This window comes from Acartia tonsa, chromosome 4 (genome assembly GCF_053477335.1).
Source record: "Acartia tonsa isolate MP-2025a chromosome 4, ASM5347733v1, whole genome shotgun sequence".
NCBI lineage: Eukaryota > Metazoa > Arthropoda > Copepoda > Calanoida > Acartiidae > Acartia > Acartia tonsa.
Window position 1 is genome coordinate 51,553,723 of NC_137263.1, and position 24,619 is coordinate 51,578,341.

At 33.2% G+C, this 24,619-nt stretch overlaps 1 protein-coding gene across 1 annotated transcript in view; it reads right to left on the reverse strand.

Moving 5' to 3' along the window:
- Positions 1 to 21,553, reverse strand: part of LOC145315528 (uncharacterized) — a 158,304-nt gene extending 136,751 nt beyond the window's left edge. Inside the window, exon 1 of the mRNA XM_080155511.1 lies at positions 20,549 to 21,553. Coding sequence (XP_080011637.1) covers positions 20,549 to 21,049 — 501 coding nt within the window. The 5' untranslated portion in view covers positions 21,050 to 21,553. The remainder of the gene's footprint in view (positions 1 to 20,548) is intronic.
- Between the last annotated feature and the right edge of the window lie 3,066 nt (positions 21,554 to 24,619).

Below are 24,619 nucleotides of genomic sequence, written 5' to 3' on the forward strand. Positions count from 1 at the left end.
TTATATAAAGATGTTTCCAAGAAATTTATTTCATGCTGAAAGCACTTTTTTCACTTGCTCTAAAAGGCATTTTTAGATTAGTGTAAATTGCAAAAACACCCTTACAGAAAGAAATCCTATAAAAAATAGTAGCAAATTGAAAGTTTACATAAACAGAAATCAAACACTTTTTATTTTATCAAAATAAGTTAAAAAAACAAAAAGTTACAGCTACAAACTTTTATTAAACATTTAACAATTTAAATGATTTTTATGTTTCTTAGATTAATTTGATGAGTGGGCGTGAATTTATTGGTAAAGGTTGCGCTAATCTTCCGGCAATGAGCATAAATTGGGGAGGGGTTTATTTAAGGTCATATTAATAAGTGGGAGATATTATAAGATTTGAGGGAAAATGGTTATAAGAAAAATGTATTCAGTAAAATTTGAAAAGTGGTTTTTATATGTAAAAGTAACGTTTTTTAATGCAATAAAAAATGTATCAATTGTAAACTTGCTCTTCTTTCTTATTTGTTTTTTAACTGGTTGATAAAAAGTAATATACTAATAAAAACTAAGAAATATTTAGCAATATCCAGTTTCTCAAGCACTTTTTCCAAACTTTGGCTTTAAAAATCTCGGCTGTTAATTGATGTAAAAAAAATATTTTGATATCCTTTGATGTAGAAAATTATAGATAACAAGTACATATGAATCTTTTAATATTTTATTGAGAAATATAGGCTGCAGATGCTTAAAAATACTTTTTCGAGGGTCATGCTGTAGATGTAAAGAATATTTTCCAGATATAGATAGAGACATGAAACTCCGCCCCCACTATTCTCTGCCTACAAAAATATAATCTACATTCTACATACACCCAAAAAAAACTGCTCACACGGGTCGCTGAGGCATGAGCCAATTCTTTAGGACAAGAGAATTAAGATATGAAGAATGTTTTATGGCGTAGAAAAAAATATAAGAATGTTAAGAACAATAGACATGGAGAAAAATTTGCTGAAAAAAATGTTAAAATTTGGACCAAATGTTAGAATGAAAAATAGTGCATAGCATAATGCATAAGACTTAAGAACTAAAAGAGAGGTATGACAAGAACAAAAACATGCAAAACCCCGAGACAAGAGTAAGATAATCTTCAAATTAGATCAGGAGCAAAATTGCACTAGGTTATAATATTTTTATCGTACTAGATCAGGAGCAAAATTGCACTAGGTTATAATAAAAATTTTAGCCCTGCGATGTCCTTTAATTTTTAGCTAGAAGAAAAATCTTACCGACAAAACCTATGATGTATTTGATAGTAAGTTATATAGTAGCTTAATCAGTTAATTTAATATAGCCATACAAAGTTTAACCCCCCCCCCCTCGCTCTTTATCATACTAAAGCTTACTAATTAAGATACTTATCTATAAACATATTAACATTTCAGCCCCAAATAAAGCCAAATCATTCTCCTATATATGTACACTAGCGGCTTCGCCCCTAGCCTCTAGGGGCTTTGCCCCAAGAGGTGTGATCAACCCAATTTTTCGTATTTTAGATTTAAAAAGAAAAGGTAAAAAAAATTTTTTTTTTTTGGGGGGGGGTATTTTTCATTTTGGGGGGGGTTGGGGGTGTCCAACCCCCAATAAAATAGCTTAAAACCATCACAGGACCAGTAGGTACATTCCCTGAAGAGTAGAGCCCAATCGGTTCAGTGGTTACTGAGATCTTAAGCTTCAGACGGACAGACGGACAGACAGACGGACAGACGGACAGACGGACAGACAGACAGACAGACAGACAGACAGACATCGTTCTACTTTGTATTATAGATATGTGGTATTATATGCTATAGACGATGATTAAACTTATTACTGAAATAAAATAAAGATTTGCTGCTTAACGAAAAAGGTTAAAGATTTTAATGATAATTTTAATGATAGGAGTCGGTTTTTATAAGTAATAGTTGCTTAGCACCTAGCCTCTTGGGGAAAGGGTGCTTTTTTTAAAGAAAATAGCTTTAACCTCTGCAGGACCAGTATCTATATTACCTGAGAAGCACAAACCTGTTGGTTGAACGATTACCGAGATCTTAAGCTTCAGACGTACAGATAGACATCGTACTACTTTGTATTATAGATTACTAGCTACTAGCGGCTTCGCCCCTAGCCTCTAGGAGCTTCGCCCCTTGAAAAAAATAGAAATATTCAAAAAAGTTATTCTTTGTTTAATTACTCTGTGGTAAAATTAAACCCAGGTTGTTCGCTGTATGCACAAAAATTTCAATTCGTAAAAATTAAACCCAGGTTGTTTTCCGTATACACAAAAATTTCAATTCGTAAAAAAATATAAAAAAAAAAATTGGGGGGGGGGGGTCATGGGGGCTTCGCCCCATGGAGCAGTGGGGTTCCCCCACCCCAATTACTGATTTTTGTTTACAAAAATAAAAGAAAAATTTAAGATTATGGAAGTGGGGATTTTTTTTATTTTTGGGGGGGTTGGGGTGTCCCACCCCCCCCAAGAAAATAGCTTAAAACCACCAGAGGACCAGTAGGTATATTCCCTGTAGAGCCCAATCGGTTCAGCGGTAACTGAGATTTTACAAACAGCCCAATGTCCCTTCCCTCCCCGCAAAATTCTAATTGCAATTATAAAGTACAATACCTTGAAGGAAATAAATTATTTAATTGTTTATTTTTTTCAAATTAAAATTGTGCAGAAATAAATTTTGCGTGGAAAACTAAATCAGATTTCTGTATAAATAAAGTTAAGTATTGTCAGCAGAACAAAATTAAAACTACAATTTTTAAAAGCGAAGATTTTCTATATTTGTGTCGTTCCGTCCGTGCGTCAGTTATTTAGACTTGTTATCGATTTCAAACTTTGCAGGATGATTTCTTTAACACTTAGGTAAGATTTAGAAAGCGTAGCAACTATATAATAGTTATCAGAAAGTCCATACGTCCATTTAAAATTTGCTGACTTTTACTTTGACAAGAGTTAATGTTCGTTGATGTTGGCATCCTTGTTAAGTAGCAAAGCTACTTAACAACTCACTTAGTCTGTTCGTTCATCTGCTTTTTTTGTGAAGATTCTCTAGCCTTTGAGTTTGGCTACCGGAAATACTCACAAGACATGCATAAGAATGTATTTTACTTGGCTGCTTTCAGAGATAGAGACAGCAAAAATTTCCTCTGACTTGAAAAAATATACTCTATAACTCACAATGACTATATCTATATGTTAAAACGTAAAATAACTTTTTTTTCTTTGTTTCGCAACATATGGCTGTTGTTATCCTTGTTTGTCTGGGTATTTGAATTCATTTTATCCAGTAGATTTTATAACATTTTCTTTAAACCTTACATAATGTTTACCGTAATTAGAAATTTACGACGTTAAATAAGATCTCTGAAACGACTGTATACATTTTACAACAGGGGTTAAATAAGAAGTATGACATACATTTACCTCTATACAAAATCCAGAGAGAGAGGAGACAATGGGCTGTTTATTACACTAGTCCCCAAACTTTATAATAACATTTACTTATTCGTTGGCTCAACAACTTTGAGGAAAAGAGTGTGAATTTTGATTGGTCGGTTCATTAAGTTGAGTGTACATTGGGGATGTACATCAATTTAACGGCCTTTGTCTTTTCCCTGTAGATCCCTGACAAAATCAATCCTTATACTAAAGTAACAGGATGTCTATTTGTATTCTGTGTGTTTGTTTGTACCGAATGAACTCGCTAACCGCTTAACCGATCGGGTTCTCCTTAACAGGGTAGATTGTCATAGATCCCGGGAAGGTTTATAACTATTTTGGGGGAGGGTACCACCACCCTCCCAAGAGAAATCACAAAAAAAAAACAATTTTTTTACGTTTTTCGACTTAACAAAGAGAGTTCAACGAAACATAAACGTCAAACCCAACATAGACATATTTAAATATAAAAAAAAAACATTTAAAGTGCCACTAGAGGCCTCTAGGGGCGTAGTCGCTAGTTCAAATATAAAACAAAACCCATAAAATTAATAAGGAGGTAAAAACGTCATAAAACTTTAAATTTTCAAGGCTTAAAATGAGTAAAAATGAGTCAAGTAGGCCTATCTATATATATACATACATCCATATACGCTATACATAGTTGAAACCCCACCCTTATTTATTCATCTCAATATTGATGCCGATATAATTAGACGAATCTTGTCAGTATATTGGTTGTGGTGTATTTTTAGGAGCAAAACTTTTCTACGAACAAAAAGCATGTTTGTCCGTGTGTCGTTATAATTGGCGTTGATCATAATTTAGTGCATAACATGATATATCTATATAAATTAAACCCAGTTTATTTATCTCTTTATAATCTACTAGCAGCTACGCCCCTTAGAAGCCTCTAGGTGCACTTAAGGTAGGAGGGGGAAAGTCGACCCCCCCCCCCCATTTTCAATTTCTGTTTTCAAATAAAAATATTTTTGGGGGAGGGGGAGAAGGAAGAGATACTTTTTAAAAAATAGTTTAAAACCTTTCCTACACCTATGTTCATTTTAAAAGAGAACCACATCGGTTAAGCGGTAAACGAGATCCTTCGCTATAGACAAAAAAAAGTTTACTACTTTATATAATACTAGCGGCTTCGCCCCTAGGGGCTTGGGCTCCAAGAGGTTTGCTCAAACCAAATTTTCGTATTTTAGATTTAAACTAAGAATGTAAAAAAAATTCTTTGGTGGGGAGGGTATTTTTTTATTTTTTAGGGGGGTTTGGGGTGTCTCCAAGAAAATAGTTATAAACCTTCCCGGAACCCATGAGAAGCTATCCTGTAAAGGAGAACCCGATCGGTTCAGCGGTTATCGAGATCCTTCGCTACAAACAAACAAACAGACAGACAGACAGACATCGTTCTACTTTGTATTATGATGAAATTGTAGAACTTGTTGCTTTTTAAGGAAAGTCTTTGATTTTCATTTCTTTCTTTTTAATATCTGTGCCTTTGTGCTTAATGCTTTTTTACTTTATAGTTCTTTTACTTATTTATTTACTTATTTTGTTTTTATGAATATTGTCATTTTTGTTTTTTTTGTTTCAGCTCCCTTTGCTCATTTAATTCATTCAACAATCCCCCCACCCCCTCTACTATACGCTAATAATCTCAGGGATATAAAGGGATAAGACAATGGCCGATACATTGATGTTCATCCCCAATGATGATACTCAAAACTACCACATCTGTAGATTACAATTAATGGTTGAAGCATTTGGACACTTAACTGAATAAACCAACCGACAAAAATTCAATAAAAGTCTCTAAGTTATTAAATCAACGAATAAGAAAGCGTTATTTTAAAAATGAGGGGACTAGTTTAATAAACACACCATTTTCCTTTTCCTCCCTGTAATAATGTTCTGATATATTCATAATATTCTTAATGATTGTTTGGTATCTATTTGTGTAACATAGAAACTGTGCGGTATTATCAGGAATCTTGAGAGATAAGACAATAGACGATAAATTGATATGCACCCTGAAATAAGAGCACTGTTATTTCCCAATCAAGATTTTTAAAAGTTTTATCTCGACGAATGAGAGAATGTGTATTTAAAACTTTGGGGACCACTATAATATACAGTCAATGTCCCCGCCCTCCTTGTATATAACACAAGAATTTAGGGGAATAGTCCCTTTCGTAACATCGCCCCATAAATGGCTTTTTATAGGTTATTTTGAGTTAGGTTAGGTTATATTGGGTTAGGTGATTGCCCCACAGGGTTAGGTAATTGGCCCAGCAGGGTTAGAGCCCCCCACAGTGGCTAGAAATAGGAGAAAAGCTACTGTGAAAAATACGAAGAATCGCCCCATAAGGAGCGATGTTACGAAAGGGACCATACCCGAATTTAGTATATTTTTAGTAACATAACTATTCAAAATTAAGCACAAACTATTTGTATATATAAAAGGCAAGGACATACTTACATTGTTAGGACTTTATTATAGAGATATTCGCTTAAAATATTGTATCTATTTTGTTGTCCTAGGAATCATTGTTACAAAATCCAGATGAATAGGATAATTATATCATACTAAAAATTGCTGTAAAAAAAGTTGAAAAAAACAGCATGTTTAGAAATACTACTTAATTTTTATATGAACCATAATCCAAAGTTTGAAATTGATAGGACAACTCTTACATGCCTTAATCAACGAAAAGAGCTAAACAATACGTATGTCATAGAAAAGCTACGCTTTTAAAAATACTATTTAAGTATCTAAATGTATAGCTCTCCACCACCATAATGACTTCATTAATAAAGAGATTTGATTCGGCTTAATATCAAATATTTTTGGCATGCTTTGCGCTAGATTGTTCATTGTGTATGAGACATTAATTGCCCTTTCAGGGTGCTATGTGCATTCTTGAGATTTGCTGCTTTTATACACTTTACTTTGTTCTTAAGTTCTAAATTCCTACAAAATGGTTGTTATAGCTTAATTGTAAAAGTAAAGGATAATTTAATATCAGGAATCTTAAGGGATTAGACAATGACCAATAAAACAATGTACATCCCCAATGATAATACAGTTCATAAGTTCACTAAAGTCCCCAAAGTTGCTAAGCCAACGAATAAGAAAACATTATTTTAAAACTTTTAGGACTAGTGGCATTTCATCTTACGGCCAACGAAACCTTTTAATTGATTTTTGGCAATTTAATCAACATGCTGCTAGATTTTAGTAATCAATATCAGAAGCCTCAGCAGCCAATAGGTCAACAATAAGCAGTTGAGTTAACCTACTACTCATGGATTTCGAGCACCTAGCACTTAATTAATCTTAGTAAGGGAGGACCAAAACATTTGTCCATATATAGTTTATATATAGTTCAGTTTTAGCTACAACAGTGCTGTGCAAACTTACCGTTCTTGTTTTTTTTTTTTTTCAATATTAAACACATTTGTTTTAAATAGCATGAAGTTTAGAGTTTCATTTTACACACTGCATTTCAGTGTATATCGGTTTGGACCATTTTTTGAGTATTAATAATATAATAGGTGAGATGCCTCTAGAGGCATGTAAAATGATCAGCTGTTTACCAATAAATTAGATGGGGTTGGTTATGTTTTTTTTTGCTATTTCTCTTGGGAGGGTAGTGGTAACCCAACCCCCCCCCCCCCCGCTCCAAAAAATAGCTATAAACCTTCCCAGGACATGAGAAGCTACACTGAAAAGGAAAACCATGTCGGTGCGGCGGTTAGCAAGACATCCTGTTACTTGATTATAAGGATTATCTCTACTAACATACATTTTCTTTTAATATGAACAAAAGAACAAAAAATGATGTGAACTGTCCGAAAGATTAGCATCACACAGTGCCTATTTAATTTAGTGCAGTATTAGCATCTTAGAAAACTCCAGGACAGACATAAATTTTCTAATATTTTAATTGAAGTAAGAAGGGGCATTCAGAAGAGGGGTGTCTCCAACCCCCTGGCAAGTTTATGGGGGTTGTGTCCACACCCCTAAACCTACACCCACCTGATACACTACCGTAAAACAGCCAAAGAGGGTGTCAAGGTGTAAAAGTTACCCCCCCCCCCCCATTAGTTTACCTTTTAAGTATGTTGATTACGTACGAGGTTGACACCTAGGGGGTAGGGAGTGTATCCACCCCTCTAACAATAAACTTACACTCCTCTTGTAGTCTGAATTACATCCCCTATAGCTTACACCTCCCATGATTTTGGTTTTAAGGGGGGTGTCAAACCCCTGTGCACGCCACTACATGTAAGTCAAATGATATAATAGAACATTTAAATGTTAACAGTTTGTAACTTTCAACATGTAATCAAATTCAAATTTATCTACAATAAACCAGGGTGGGAGGGGACATTGGGCTGTACCTGAAATTTTTCAACTTAATCTTACCTTTCCTAAATTTTGATTGGTTAGTTAAAAACTCATTGTGTCAAAACGTTTCAACCAATCATTTTAATCTACAGAAGGGATAATCTTGTTTATCAGCATTAATACCACCCTATCGAATGATGATATATGATAGGATTTGAATTAGATCAAAATATCTGAATGCATATCCACTGCCGTTGAAAACTAACTAACTAATCAATGGGTAGGCTAGTAAGCCAGTGGTTGGATAGGCGCAAGCAGGGAGACTAAGGGATAAGACAATGGCAGATACATTGATATACATCCCCAGTGATGTTAAACCTCTTCTGTAGATTAAAATTATTGGTTAAAAAGTTTGAACACTTGCAGTTTAAAAACAACCAATTAAAATTCAATAAAAGAACCCAAAGTTTTTGAGCCAATAATGACTTTAGAACTTTTAAAAACTTTGGGTACCAAGGTAATTTACCGCCCAATGTCTCCTCCCTGCCTGTATCTGAGTGCACTATCATTAAGGCATCAAAATGCGCCCTATTAGTGCTCTACTAAGGAATGTATTATATTATTAGTTATAGACAACTAGGCATAATGGATATTAAAGCTAGGAGGGCGTGGTTTGGGTTGGCTATTTATATTCTAGAAGCCAATGATACCAAGCTGGGATATTATTGAAGAATGTAGAAAGCTTTACAAGGATTTTTAGAATAGTTATTTATCGCATCTAAACTGGGTTTAATCTTATGATTGTACATTTTTATATTCGTAGAAAACTGGATATAATACGATGCTATACATAATTTTTCAGTACCGGTTCTGATCCAGTGAATATTATACGGTTTCGTAGCCATACTAGAAATTATTATATGCTTTCGTATTTTGATAAGTAGGTTTATTTTCTTCAATGATTTCAGTTGATTTTTTTCATTAATAAAACAAACTGAATAGTTTTTTTTACATCAAATTAGGAATAAAAAAGTATAACAACATAAAAGCAGAGCACTGAATTTTGAAACGGTAGGACAAACGGACATTAACACCTATATAGTGTCAGAACTGAATAATCAGAATATAAATGTATAGGAGTCGAAGCAAAATTGTAAGTAAAATTGTTGAAAAAATGCTTGATTTAGGACAATGAACATACTTACATTTTTAGGACTTGATTACAGAGTTGCTTCGCTTATAACATTGTACTTTGTTATCCCAGGAATCAACATACCAAAAATCAGATCAATCGGATGATTAGATCATATAAAAATTTGTTGTTAAAAAAGTAAAAAAATCAACATGTTTAAAATGGACGTATGGACAATGACATTCTAGTAATAATTATAAAATTGCTACGCTTTCTAAATCGTACCTAACTACTACTATTTTAAAAATATTATACTTAAAACTTAATGCATAAATTAAATTATTTCGCTTAGTGTCTGGTTCTACAAATGAGCTATTATGTAAAAAAAAAAGTGTAAAAAGTACTTTGATGTCTGCCTGAAGCAATTGATCTCAGTAACGGCTCTGCCATTATTATTCGGTTTCAAGGCTTTCCCTTAATATATATTGCATAGTATAATAGTTTTAAGCCTTCTTCTTAGGGTGGCTCAACGTAAAAAAAACAAGGATGACAACATCCATAAAAGCAAAGCTCTGAAATGGTAGGACAAACGAACATTTACAATTGTGTCAGAACTAATTAATCGGTATATAAATGTACATAGTCATAACAAAATTTTAAGTAAATAAGTTGAAAAACTTCTTAAATACAGGATAATGTTTAAGGACATACTTACATTTTTAGGACTTGATTATAGAGATAATCCGCTTCTAACGTTATACTTTGTTGTCCTAGAAATTAGTATGCCAAAAATCAGATCAATCGAATAATTTTATCACATAAAAATTTGCTGTTAAAAAAGTTAAAAATTAGCACGTTTAAAATGGACATTTTGGTAACGATTACAGAGTTGCTACGCTTTCTGAATCCTACCTAACTACTACAGGAATTACCTTGCAAAGTTTAAAATCGATGGGACAGTTATAACATGTCTAAATTAACGAAAAGAGCTAACCGTTACGGACTGACGGATGAACGGACCGACCCTAATTATAGAAAAGCTTCGCTTTAAAAAATATTAAAAACTAATAAAACTGAAGGTTAGCTGTAAAAGATTCATACTCTTAAATCCTTGAATGATTTCATGACTGGGGGCCACAATCACAATTATCCCCCCCCCCCCCCCACCCTCCTATGACTAAAGTGCGTCTACATGGCATCCTCCTCATATCACTCCCAATATTTTCACTGTTGTAACAAACCCGCAAAATAGCCTATTTCTAAAAGAGAAGTTTCTATTATTATGGTCGGTTCGTCCGTCCGGAACGGATAGCTTTTTTGTTAATTCAAACATGTTAGAATTGTCCTAACGTTTTTAACTTTGCATGGTGATTCCTGTGTAAGGGTCAACTAAGTAAAAGGACATAATGACATACAGTTGATAAAGACATATAGTGTTTTGTACAAAATTTTCGTATTATGCATTCAACCATACAATACTAATAAATTAAAATTTTGTAAATGTGATATTTAGAGAATAGCTTTTTTAAATATAAATTATACAGCTTTGATGGAATACTTTATTTTATACAACATAATTAGGTAAAATATATTTAATTTAACCTAGAAGCTAGTTGTCTGACTGTCACTAGCTAACTAAGTTCCTCATTTCTAGTAGCTACCAGAGAGAGAGAGGACAATGTGTTGTTTATTACACTAGTCCCCAAAGTTTTCTAATAACGTTTTCTTATTAGTTGGCTTAACAACTTTGGGGAATACAGTGAATTTTGATAGGTTGTTTAATTAAGTTTAGTGTTTAACCTCTAATTTTAATCAATGCAATGGAATAAGTATTTTTTTGTATGATCAATTGGGATGTACAACATTAATTTATCAGCCATTGTCTCTCTTCCTTGTTATTCAATATTATTATTATTGACTTTATAGTGATAATTTGGATATAAAGTATTCATTTTTTTTTATAAATTTTGAGTCAATTTATCACTAAGCGAGTTGATAACTATTTTACAAGTTTTAAAATGATTTAAATAAAACAAAAATACCTATCTTAAGAACGGTGTACCAATTTTTAAAGTAAGCTAAAGAAACTAATACATAGGTGAACCTAATCTTTAAATTGTCCATCTACCATATAGGTATGCCTAATAACATTTAAAAATATCTATCTATCATCTTTTTTTTTACATTATTCATTTTAGTTTTGTAGATAATTGTCTTTTTTTGTCTGTAGCTTAAGATCTTGATAACTACTAAGCTGATTGATTTCTTGATTTTAGGGAAGCTTCACATTGATCACGGGATGGTTTTAGGCTATTTTTTTGTCCTCCTCTAGACCTTCAGAAGCCCTTTGATGAAGGATGCTAGCATGAAATATTTTGATAAAAGTTTGTTATGTAACTACATAAAAATTTAATGAAATTAGAATTAAAATAAATTAAGTTAGAAAAATTTTAGTTTATAAAATGCTCACCTGTTTGATAATGTTCTGTTTTGTAACATTTACATCTAATTTAGAATGAACCTAGAGATAATTCACAAAAATATAGAGGTGATACAAAATTTCAAAAATATCCTGAAAAGTGAAAATAAATAAAATAGTACATAGCTTCTATCAACAAAACAAATTGTAACTGCCATTTAAGAAATTTTAAAGAATGCACTAACCAACAAATAAACATCTAAACTAATAGAAATTTTTTAAAGCGAAATAAAAGCCATAAGTTACAAAAAAGACACAAATATTTTGTTGCAGAATTAGTATTAGTTATTTATCGCATCGCAGCTTTCCGCGGTTATTAAAAAGAAAGATTATAAGATTAAAACAAGTTTTATTAGTCCCTACCGGCCGAGGGCCTAGGCTAACCAAACTGGTATTAATTTTATGATTTTTTTTAATAGTCGTGGAAAACAGAATGTAATATGATGCTATACATGATTTTTCAGTATGGGTGAGAACCGATACTAATCTAGCGGATATTAATAGTTTTCGATGTCATATTGGAAAAAATTTAAGATTTGCTTTAAAAAAAATAAGTTTGATGTTATGTTCCCCTCTATTCCATCTCGTGTTTTAGGAACGTCAAGATTTGTGAGGAAACCTTGCTAGTAGTATTTAGATGGGATAATTTCCTGCGCTACGACCCAAGAATCTAAAGGGATAAGACAATGGCCGATAAATTGAATTGCATCCCTAATTATGATACTTAAAATTACCCATTTTGTAGACTATAATTAGTGGTTGAAACATTTGGAAACTCAACTTAATGAGCCATCCAATCAAAATTTCATGCAAGTCCCCAAAGTTGTAAAGTTAACGAATAAGAAAACGTTATTTTGAAACTTTGGGGACTAGTGTAATAAACAGCCCAATGTCCCCTCCCTCCCTGGTTAGGACCTACAACAGGGAACTAAATAAAAAATGTTTCTTTTTTAGAATTAAAGAATTTTGTATTATTAAAAAAAATAATATTTTGTGCTGCATAACTTTACTTAAATAATGAGGATATTTCAAAACAAAATTTTTTGCCATACAAGAATGAAGGGTAATTTATTTTGACAAAATTAAACTCATATACCATGGTAAAATATCTTATTTTATGAAGATTTAAAATAAAAGGTTTCAAGTATGGCTTCGAAACCGATTAATATCCACTGGATTAGAACCGGTTCTCAGCAACACTGAAAAACCATTTATAGCATCGTATTGCAGATAATTTTCTACGAATAATAAAATAAAAATTATAAAATTTATGCCACTCATAATCTTTTATAATTTTTTGAGAAAATCAAAATAAAATAAACTGAATATGAAACTCATTTCAAATGGACGTACTTACATTTAGATCATTGTTAAAAAGTTGCTCCTACAGTACTTATATCAATAAAATACATAAGAGATGTCAGTATACATCCAAAATATAGAAAAGCCTTGCTTTTATAAGTTATCTTCTTATACATAAAGTGTCTTCATTAATGTATTAATTAGTGTGTTTTGTGAACAAAAGATTGTTTATAAAAAGATATGAAACAAAAGACTTTTATTAAAAGTTAGTGATATCAGTGCAGGCAAAGGTTTTCTGCATTTAGGGTGTGATATTCAGCGCGAACATCTGTAACGGTTAGCTAAAATCCTCTTTTTGTTTAGGCTTTGAACGATTTTGTACAATTTTGGTAGCGTGGTAAATCTATAGACATTGTCAGTATGTTTGTTTTAGTGGACAGCTCGTTTTTTTCAGCCTTTTTCTACACTAATTTTAACAAAGTAGAATTATTCTGTAGATTTGATATTTTGACAAGGTAATTTCTAGAACGATTAGACACAATAGTAAAATCGTGTTATAGCCTTTTACTTCTTTAATTACGTCTCAAGGGTTAACAAAATTCAAATTTTTAACGATTATACTCAAATTTACCCCTTCTGTAGATAATAATTCGTGGTTAAAATGTTTGGGGGAAAAAAGTCCCTTATATTGTTAAACCAAAGAATAAAAAAACATTATAATAAAAATTTGAGAACTAGTTTAATAAACAGCCCGATGTCCCCTCCCTCCCTAAGTTTAGGCAATCTGCACTATGATGAAAAGCAGATTGCTGTTTAGGCCTTAATGAATATAAGTTAACTTTGCTTTTAATGAATGCACTCATCCTTGTTTCTATTCAATTATTTAAACAACATTTTTATCTTTGATATTAAGAATTATTAAAACTATTATTCATTTTCGGAGACGAATTAAGTCCCTCAATGACGTCATAATAATGAGGGATGAGGAGAGGAGGAGTGGGAAAGAAAACCCCTAAAAAAGAGATGGATAATCCCCGTTTTTATGACGTAACATGCTGATTTTTGAGGGACTTTCTTCGTCTTCTCATTTTCAGTAAACTTTACATATGTTGTACAGTTTAGTTAATAATTACCAGAGATATAAAGGGATAGGACAACGGCCAATTACCCCTTCTGTAGATTATAATTAATGGTTGAGACTTTTGTAAACTCAACTAAATTAACCAACCAATCAAAATTCAATAAAAGACCCCAAGGTTGTTATGCCAACAAATGAGAAACCATTATTATAAGACTTTGGGGACTAGTCTAGCCCTGATAATTACCATACATTTTGTATTAATCTGTCATTGCCCCAACCAGTTAATCTTTTTTATCTCCCTGCGGCTATAGCGACATACTCATTTTAATTGTTTTATTTGTCTTTTACATTTCAGCTCTATCAATCTTACGATGACAGAAAAATAGCCAAAAATTGTGTTTTTTATTGCTTGACTAAACAAGGTTGACAAGATCCATAAAAGCGTACATTAACACTTGTAGACTGTCAGAACTAAATAAGGAGAATATAAATGTATAAGTCTGAACAGAATTGTAAGTAAATTTGTTGCTAAATACAGGATACTGTTTAAGGTTATACTTACATTTTAACACTTGATTATGGAGATGCTACACATTTAACATTGTACTTTGTTGTCCTAGGAATCAATATTCCAAAAATCATATGAATAGGATAAAAATGAAAAATTGTTGTCAAAAAGTTTTAAAATCAACAAGGACATACGGTTATAGAGTTGCCACGCTTTCTAAATCATACCTAACTTTTCACAAGAATAATTATGTCAAGTTTAAGAACAATAGGACAACTCTAACATGCCTATAGTAACGATAAGAGCTATCTGTTACGGACGAGCGGACCAAACCTAATTATAAAAAAGCTTTCCTTTTGAAAAGATGAAATATAAAAATGTAGCGTAGCAATGACAATATATATAAGGTAAAATCAATTGTAGTATAGTAAAATTAATTATAAAATCTTAAATCTTAATCAGTGGCGTGCATAACAATTTCCCAAGGGTGTATAAAACCACAAGGGCGTGAAAAAATGGGAAGGTTTCCCAATTTCAATTTTAAGGTGGGTGTTGACACCCCTCTAAACCCCCTTACTGCATGCCCTTGTGCATATTAAGTATTATTTAATTGACAATTAGTCGATTAAAAAAGATGTCGACTAATTAAAAAAAAGTAGCGTTGAATTAATGGGCAATATATATTTGCAGCAGTGTAATATTGTCACAATTCAATGTTTAATTTCAAAAGTGAGATTCTTCTCAGAGATCTAAATGGATAAGACAATGGTTGATAAATTAATTTACATTCCCAATGTTGATACACAAAATTATCCCTTCTTCAGATTATTATTATTGGCTGAAACGTATGAACACTCTAGTAAATAAACCAACCAATCAAAATTTATCAAAAGTTCCCAAAGTTGTAAAACCAACGAATAAAAAATCGTTTGGGGACTAGTGTAATAAACAGCTTATCCCCCCCCCCTCTCTCTCTATGCTAAAGAATACAAAATTATTTATAAAATAAAATAAAAACAGTTAGATCTTTAACAAACAAAACAAAAATAAATGTTATTTTGTGAGGAAAGGAGTGAAAATTAATTTCCGGCCCTCTGGGTGGGTAGCGGGGTGATAGCGGCCTCACAGCACGTAGCTTCTCATGCGCATGACGAGGTGAGAATGCCGCGAATTCTTCACACAATATCCTTATTAACCAAAGTATCTTCACCATAGGAGAACAAAGCCTAAATCACAAATCAATTAAGATGCCATATATTTAAAACAAACCTTTAAAACCTATTTTTTTTCAAAAAGCAAAGATTTTATATAATTAGGGTCGTTATGTAACATCTGTAACGTCTTAGGCGTGTTAGAATCGTCCTAGCAATTTTGTAAATTTGAGAAATTGTTTCTGAAGATGTTGTTGGGTACAATTTAGAAAGCAAAGCAACTCTATTATCTATATTCTTGTACTTTGTAAGTCCATATTCAACATGTTGTTCTGAAGAAATTTTTTAACTACTTAAATTATTTTTCGGCATCTTTAATGGCTGATAAAAAAGCATACAAAATATATAAAGTAAGCAAGACTCAATAATGCGCTTGCAAGCGTCGTAAAGTGTCTTTTTTGCGGGTTTCTTTAGCCGTGCGCATACCTGGTCTATAAGATTTCGAATCGTTTGATTGCAAAGCTGGGCCTGGGCCAGTTTACCTGGAGTAAATATTTCGACGAAGCAGTCAGCGGTTTGGCAGTAAACAGTCTTTAAAATTGCCAAAAGTGACTTGCTTTTTATTTCCAAATTGATCCAATTTTTTAAAACGACTTTTAATTCAATTAAAAGCTTTAGAAAAAAACATTGGTGTCTTTTGATAAATTTAGATTGGTTGGTTAATTATGTTGAGTGTTCAAATTCTTTCAGACACTAATAATAATCTACAGAATGGGTAATTTTGTGTATCATCATTGAGGATGTTAATTAATTTATCGACCATTGTCTTATCCCTTTAGATCCCTCACTATAAAACGAATTTAATATTTTTTCTTCTTAAATTTCAGGAAACATAATATACTAACATTTAACCCATATGATCGGCGCAGAAGGTTATCAAATCAGCGACAAAAAATGTAACATTATTGTTAAGGTTGAAGTTTTGCATGTGCCCTCCTAGCCAGGGATCTAAAGGGATATGACAATGGCCGATAAATTTATGTACATGTTATAACATAAATCACCCCATACGTATATTATAATTAATGGTTGAACCGTTTGGACACTCTACTTAATAAACCAACCAACTAAAATTCATTAAAAGTCACCAAAGTTATGAAGCTATTATAAGAAAACGTTATTATAAAACTTTGGGGACTAGTGCCATAAACAGTCCACTGTCCCCTCTCTCTCTGCTACCTAGCTATGTAGTTCTTAGTTCTTCCAGGGAGGCAGGGAACTGTAAAAATACACATGTAACCAAAGTTAAAGAACATGTTCTCCCATTCACTGGCTCAAAAACATTATGGACATTTATTAAGCCTTGATTGTTCATTGCAGCAGTATCTAAAATTTTCAACCAATAAGTCAATCTACAGAAGAGATTTTTATTTATCAACATTGGGGATGCATATCAATTTATCGTCCATAGTCTTATCCCTTAAGATCCCTGAAATCTACCCATCCCACTCTTGCAATAAGGATGTCCTTTAATCTGGAGGAGATTCACATTTCAACATTATATTAAACGGTGGTGGTACAAAAATACAAAACACTTTTGTATGTGCTACAAATCTTTAAAAAATCATTTTTAAATGTTCCACTTAATATTAATCACAAAAAGTTAGGAAATATGCAGGGAGGTAATGATGAATTTAATTGCATTATAAAAAAAGTCTGACATGCTTATTTTAGTTCTAAATTACCTACACCATTTTTACCAATAACAGGATGAAAAAATCCATAAATCAACAAAAAACTATTTTTTTATCATTAAGAAATTGAGATAATTTAACACATAAGGTATAAAGAAAAGATAAATTAATATTCCATTACCCTATCCCTAGTTTAATAAATTACCAATAGGATTATTCCTGGATGACTTTAGTGCATGCTGTATTTCATAAATGTTGACTATACATACTGTCGTAAAACTTGGCTAAGATAGCCTGATATCTAGTTGCCGAAAGTGTACGCAGTTTCCTGGGTGTTTCCTCATCCTAGCTCAATATTTACTACTAGCTACAAATCTTCAAACTTCCCTTTAAAAAATCAAAATTTGAATGTATAAACGATTTATACATTATACATTTGAATTTTTTAAATTTTGATTTTTTTTTTGAAGTTTGAAGCTTTTTTGGCTAGTAGTAAATATTGAGCTAGGATGAGGAAACACCCAGGAAACTGCGTACACTTTCGGCAACTAGATATCAGGCTATCTTGGCTAATACATACACATGGATAAGGGATACACCAGGCCCCTATAGTAAAACTTGGCTAATACATACCCATGGATAAAGGATACACCAGGCCCCTATAGTAAAACTTGGCTAATACATACCCATGGATAAGGGATACACCAGGCCCCTATAGTAAAACTTGGCTAATAAATACCCATGGATAAGGGATACACCAGGCCTCTATAGTAAAACTTGGCTAATAAATACCCATGGATAAGAGATACATCAGGCCCCTATAGTAAAACTTGACTAATACATACACATAGATAAAGGATACATCAGGGCCCTATAGTAAAACTTGGCTAATACATACCCATGGATATAGGATAGTCTAGGGTTGGGCCGGATACTTTTTTGGCCGGATACCGGATATCCGGCTGATTTCAAACGCCGGATATCCGGTTATCCGGCCAAATTACCGGATATCCGGCCGGATAACCGGCCAAATTACCAGATACTAAAGTAGCAAAAAAAAATTTCTTCAAAAATCTTATATTAATTTACATAAAGTTAAACTTGTTCAGAAAAAATGTTCTTCTAGCTTCAATAATAAGAAAATTATAACCATTTAAAATTTTAAAAAGCAGAGATTTTTTGGTGTAAAGTATAAAAAATTATAGAGCCGGATATCCGGCCGGATAGTTTCAATATCCGGTATCCGGCCGGATATCCGGCCACACCGGATATCCGGCCCAACCCTATAGGATACAGAAGGCCCCTATAGTAAAACTTGGCTAATACATACCCATGGATAAGGGATACAGCAGGCCCCTATAGTAAAACTTGGCTAATACATACCCATGGATAAGGGATACAGTAGGCCCCCACAGTAGAAAAATATAATGCATTAAACTTTTGCGCAGTTAAAAATTCTCATTGAAAATAAATCGGGAAAAAGCTAAGCAAATTGTGGCAAAAGCAGGCAGAGAGGGGACAAAAGGCTGAATATTTCACCAGTCCCCAAAGTCTACGCTTTCTTATTCGTTGGCGTAACAATTTTGGGGATCTTAGTGAATTTTTAATAGCTGGTTTATTATATGAGTGTTTAATCGTTTCAAACACTAATTGTAATCTACAGAAGGGGTAATTTTGAGTATCATTATTTGAGATGTACATCAATTTATAGGCCGTTGTCTTATCCCTTTAGATCCCTGCAAAGACAAGGGTTGTAAACTAACATGCCCTGTGCGTGTGTGTTTGTGTGTGTGTGTTCGTGTGTGTGTGTGGAGTATGGAGATATCCTGATACACTTTTTACGACAACCTCCAAGTTTTAGTTAAAATATGCATTGCATATGCCTTACTTCATTTAATTATGCAATTTATAGATAAATTGTATCCATAGCATTATAATCCTTACATAAAAGTAACAGTATCTCTGTCTGTTTGTCTGTTTGTTTGTACCGAGGAACTCGCATACTGCTGAACCGATATGGTTCTCCATTCAAGCGTAGCTCCTCTTAGGTCCTAAGAAGGTTCATAGCTATTTTGGGGGAATGTGCCAGCACCCTCTTAAGAGAAATCGCTTTAAGATATATCTTGCGGCTGTATAAATATTTATTGATAAACAGCTAGTCTTAATAATAGTTATTTCTCGCATCGTATTATAAACGGCTTTCCGCGGATATAGAATGTACAATTATGAGATTAAAAGTTTTTTTAGCCCCGAGGTGCCGAAGGCACCGGCTAAAAAAACTGGTTTTAATCTTATGATTGTACATTTTTATATTCGTAGAAAGCTGGATATAATTCGATGCTGGACATAGTTTTTTCGTATGGATGAGAACCGGTTCCTATCCACCGGATTCGAATGAAAACGAGAAAATATTTTACGCGTCCCTAGAGGCAACTAGGGGCACTGCCGCTAGTAGTAGATAATATGTACAGTAAATATATAGATTAGAACATTTTTAGTCAAATAATGATTTTAAAAGGTTGTCATGAATAAATCTTAATTTTTGTCATTATATTAAATATTTCATACTTGTTAGAAGACTTATTTAACATTTTTTTGTTTAAATCGACCAATAAACAAGAAAGATTGCCCTTTCTTACTCGGATGAAGTGACGTATGGACAGGCACTAGTGTTAGAATAGCTGCGCTACTAATTATATCTTTCATACAATAATTATAGAGCTTAATGGCTTTCTAGGATTCGGTTTTTTTAAAGTGAAACTTTGCAATGATTAGGGTCGGTCCGTTTGGAACGGTTGACTCTTTTTATCAATTTAAATATGTAAGAAATGTCCTATCGATTTTAAACTTTGCATTATGATTCCTATAACAATGTCCTTAAATAGTATCCTGTATTTAAGAAGTTTTGAAACAAATTTATATACTTACAATTTGAATAAACTTATACATTTATATTCTACTTATTCAGATCTGACACTCTACAAGTATTAATGTTAGTTTGTCCTACCGATTAAGCTTTGCTTTTATGGAAGTTGACATCCTTGTTATGGGTATAATATAAAGACAACAAAGTTGACGCTAAGACACATTTCGTCCACCAATAATGTCCTAATAAAAATATTTGTATACAATACAAAAAACAACAAAGCTAAAATAAAACCATAAATGTTAATAACCATTTTTTTGTGAGAATTATATACCCTGATTTGATTGTTATTTTTTTGCTGGATTTTTTGGGTCGTTTTGTTCGCCCTAATTATATCATGACGAAAAAGCTGTAAAAGATTAATTTAACCTAACATATGTTTTTTGGAATTAAGACTTTTTACGGATAATCAAATTCTAAAAAAACACAAAAATAAACCAATTTACCTCAGATTCTGTAAGAACCTTCTCATAATCCTGAACATGGATTCTCGGCAGAGCGGGGGAGCCGGGCAGGCTTAGCTCCCGCCCAAGCATTCCGCCGCCCGCCCCGCCTCCCATCCGGTTGACCCGGTTCAGTATCGGTGAGCTGGGCAGGGAGTGGGTATCACGAATAAGATAATCTCCGCGGGTCCTGGCCAACGAATGCGGAACAGGACGCGGCGATGGAGGGAATGGAAACCGGTTTGTTTTGTTGTGCGCCGGCGAGGACGGCCGTGAGGATACCATGGCAGCCGGCGAGTTGGGCCGGCTGTATTCAACCATTCCCTCCGGATATTCTTGATAGTCTGGACACAGCACAAGCGCCAGCTGTGGCCGTCCAGGTGATTTAGACCTGGCCCGAGCAGCCTTGGTGGCAACCTTGGCCTGGGTAAAGTGTCGCGGCAATGAGCGGCTGGCGCCTGGGCTGAACTGGAGGCCATCCTTGTGGATGACTGGATTGTACATGGCCTCGAGGTTGCTGCCGCCCCCAATTTATATGTTCACTGACACTGATAGTATTATTTTTTTGAATGAATGTTTTAAACTTTAAAATATATATTTCATGTACATAATATTTAATATGGCATGCTGCTGGGTTGTTATGGTACAGCGCTACTTTAGAAGATTGAAACTGCAACCGCGATTAAACAACTAATATTTCACGACTTTAATTGTTTTTTCATGGTGCTTATAGGCAGCCAAGTTAGCTGGGGATACAGATATATTATCACACATTATTCTAGACGCACAACAAACAAAGCGACAATTTAAGTTGATCTAGAAAAAAAATGGTGGATTTTAGGGTTGATAACATATTAATTTCATCATTTTTTTTTAAAAGTTGCTCTGATAATTTATGTAATCACTACTTTTCCCTCGCGTATCCAATTATCTTTTTCCGTTAACTATTTAACACAATCCTTGGTATTTATTGTAACCACAAGTATCAATAGCTCAACTGTTCACTCTGAAAGCTTTAATTTAAAACTGTGCGTTAGCTTTTTTACTCTTGAGTTCTGATACTCGATGGGTATGGGGGTGGGTGGGAGAGGACTTGGGTGTGTATGTACGTGGATGGGAACGCAGTCTAACCGTTGAATGTAGCGCTGCTTGCGGTTACATATAAACTCATATCTTTGGGAGTATTATATGTACATGTTCATATGTGAACTCAATATCTCAACCCCCCCTCCCCCTTCTATCTCTCCCGCCCTCTCTCTAAAGCTTATATCGTCTCGTAAAGACGTCGCATCGTCGCTAACATTCCAACAACTATCATATGTTTAAATATAGTTTTGTGAAAACTGAAAAGCCTAGATTTTGTTAAAGGCAGGGATCTAAAGGGAAAAGACATTGGCCGATACATTGATGTACATGATAATACATCAAGAAATCAAAAGTCCCAATGTTGTTAAGAAAACGAATTACAAAACGTTATTATAAAACTTTGGGGACTAGTGTTATAAACAACCCATTGTTCCCTTCCTCCGTGGTGAAAAGCCTAGATGTTGTTAAAGGCCATACTTGATAGAATTGTAGGGTATCAAGATCACTTTTCTTTGTATTCTCAACTTTGGATAAATTTTCAATAGAATTAGATTGAAATAGGAGAGGCGTCAAGGTGGGTGTTATATCTGCTATCAGGGGGAGGGAGGGTACAATGGGTTGTTTATTACACTAGTCCCCAAAGTTTTATAATCATGTTATCTTATATATTCGTTAGCTTTAGAACCTGGGGTACTTTTATTAAATTTTTATTGGATAGTTCATTAAGTTGAGTGTTCAAACGTTCCAACCACTAATTTTAATCTACAGAAGGCGTAATTTTGTGTATCATTATCTATTTATCGGCCATTGTCTTATCCCTTTAGATCCCTGTTAAGCTAAACATACATACATACACAACACATTTTAGAAGATCATTTTAGATTACAGTTCTATTTAAAAATATAATTCTTGTTTTGAATCGATATTTTCATATACTTTTTTGAAAAAAACTAAAGCATCTTAATAACTAAAATTAAAAAACTGATAAAGATAAAATTTAAACGATTAATCGTCCAAAGGAAACAAATCTGGTATTAATTTTTAAGATTTATATTTTTATATTCGTGGGAAATTGTCTGAAATTACGATGCATACGTGATCTTTTAGTACGGATATTAATCGGTTTTGAAGCCATACTGGAAAACGTTTTAAATTCATACATTTACACAAAAAGTCCTTAGGAATTCAACATCTTATTACAATAGTTTTTATGATTTAAAAAAAAATGTTTGATAAATATTACATGGAATTTAACATCGCCATAAAAAAGTACTTTACACAATTTTAAAATTGGGGACTTAAATGGCCATATTGACCTTCTGGAGTCTAAAATTGCCTCAAAGTTAAAATCCAAGTTTATTATAGGGTTGGGCCGGATATCCGGATATCTAGCGGACCTTTTCAATATCTGGCCGGATACCAGATATTGAAAATATCCGGATATCGGATATACGGCTGATTTATAATGCCGGATATCCGATAATTTGCCGGATATCAAACGTTTTCCAGATATCCGGCCAGATATCAGATATTCCGCATTAGAAATCAACCGGATATCCGGTATCCGGCCAAAAAAGTATCCGGCCCAACCCTAGTCTATTACAGCTGCGTCGTTCTTTAATTTAATGATTGTTAAGCAATTATCACAATTTTAAACTAAACAAGGATGACAACATCCATAAAAGCGAAGCTCTGAAACTGTAGGACAAACGAGCATTAACACTTGTAGATTAAGCAATTATCACTGTTTGAAACTAACAAGGATGACAACATCCATAAAAGCGAAGCTCTGAAATGGTAGGACAAACGAACATAAACACTTGTAGAGTGTCTAAACAAAATTGTAAGTAATTTGTTGCAAAACTGCTTTAATACAGGATACTGTTTAAGGACATACTTACATTTTTAGGACTTGATTACAGAGATGCTTTGGTAAAAACATTGTACCTTGTTGTAATAAAATCAGATTAATAGGATAATTATATCAGACACAAAATTGTTGATAAATCAAGATAAGTATTTTTTAAATAGACGTACGAACTTTCTGGTAACGATTATATGTAGAGTTGTTACGCTTTTAAAATCATATATAACTATTACAGGAATCATGAAAGTTTAACATCGATAGAACGATTTAAACATGCCCAAATTCACGATAAGAGCTATGTGACCTTGGTTCATGGTCGATGGAATGGACGTTCGGTCTTAATTACATTAGTTAAAGAGTAGCTTCGCTATCCAAAAAATATTTTTTCCCTCCCACTCTCTCGCTTCGCAGGACCTGTCCCCATATCCATATAATTCTAACGCGTAATAAATTACCTTAAGGAATTTCTCAATCAGCAAATACAATAATTTATTATAATAAATAGAGATTCTTGTTGGATATTAATTGATCAGCGTAATTCAATTATATTTCAATTATAGCCATGAAATATTTTAAATTATATAAGCCACGTTTTTTTTAAATTTAAGTAGCGAAGTAACTATATAATTGATATGTCAAAAATCCTTATAAAAAGGAACAGGATGTATGTGTGTTTGTACCGAAGGATCTCGCTAACCGCTAAACCGATCGGGTTCTCCTTAACAGGGTAGCTTCTCATAAAATCCTATCAAAGAGTTCGTCTCTAATATAAACATACGTACCATAAAGAAGTTCATGAAAAATAAAAATGATTGTTATTTCAACATTAAATGTCCTCATGATTTTACCACAAAAAATGACATCATTCTGGCCTACCATTGGTAAATTAAAATGTATACTGGCCTGTCATTGGTAGTTTAGTCTGTGTTTTGGCTTATCATTGGTCTTTTGTATTATTACGTCATATTAAATAGTTCATTGTTCCTAGTAATCCAATTTCCAGTATGGCATCGAAACCGATTATTATCCGCTGGATTAGAAATGGTTTACAGTCATACTGAAAAATAATGAGTGCCATCGAAATACGGACAATTTTCCACAAATATCAAAATAAAAATCGA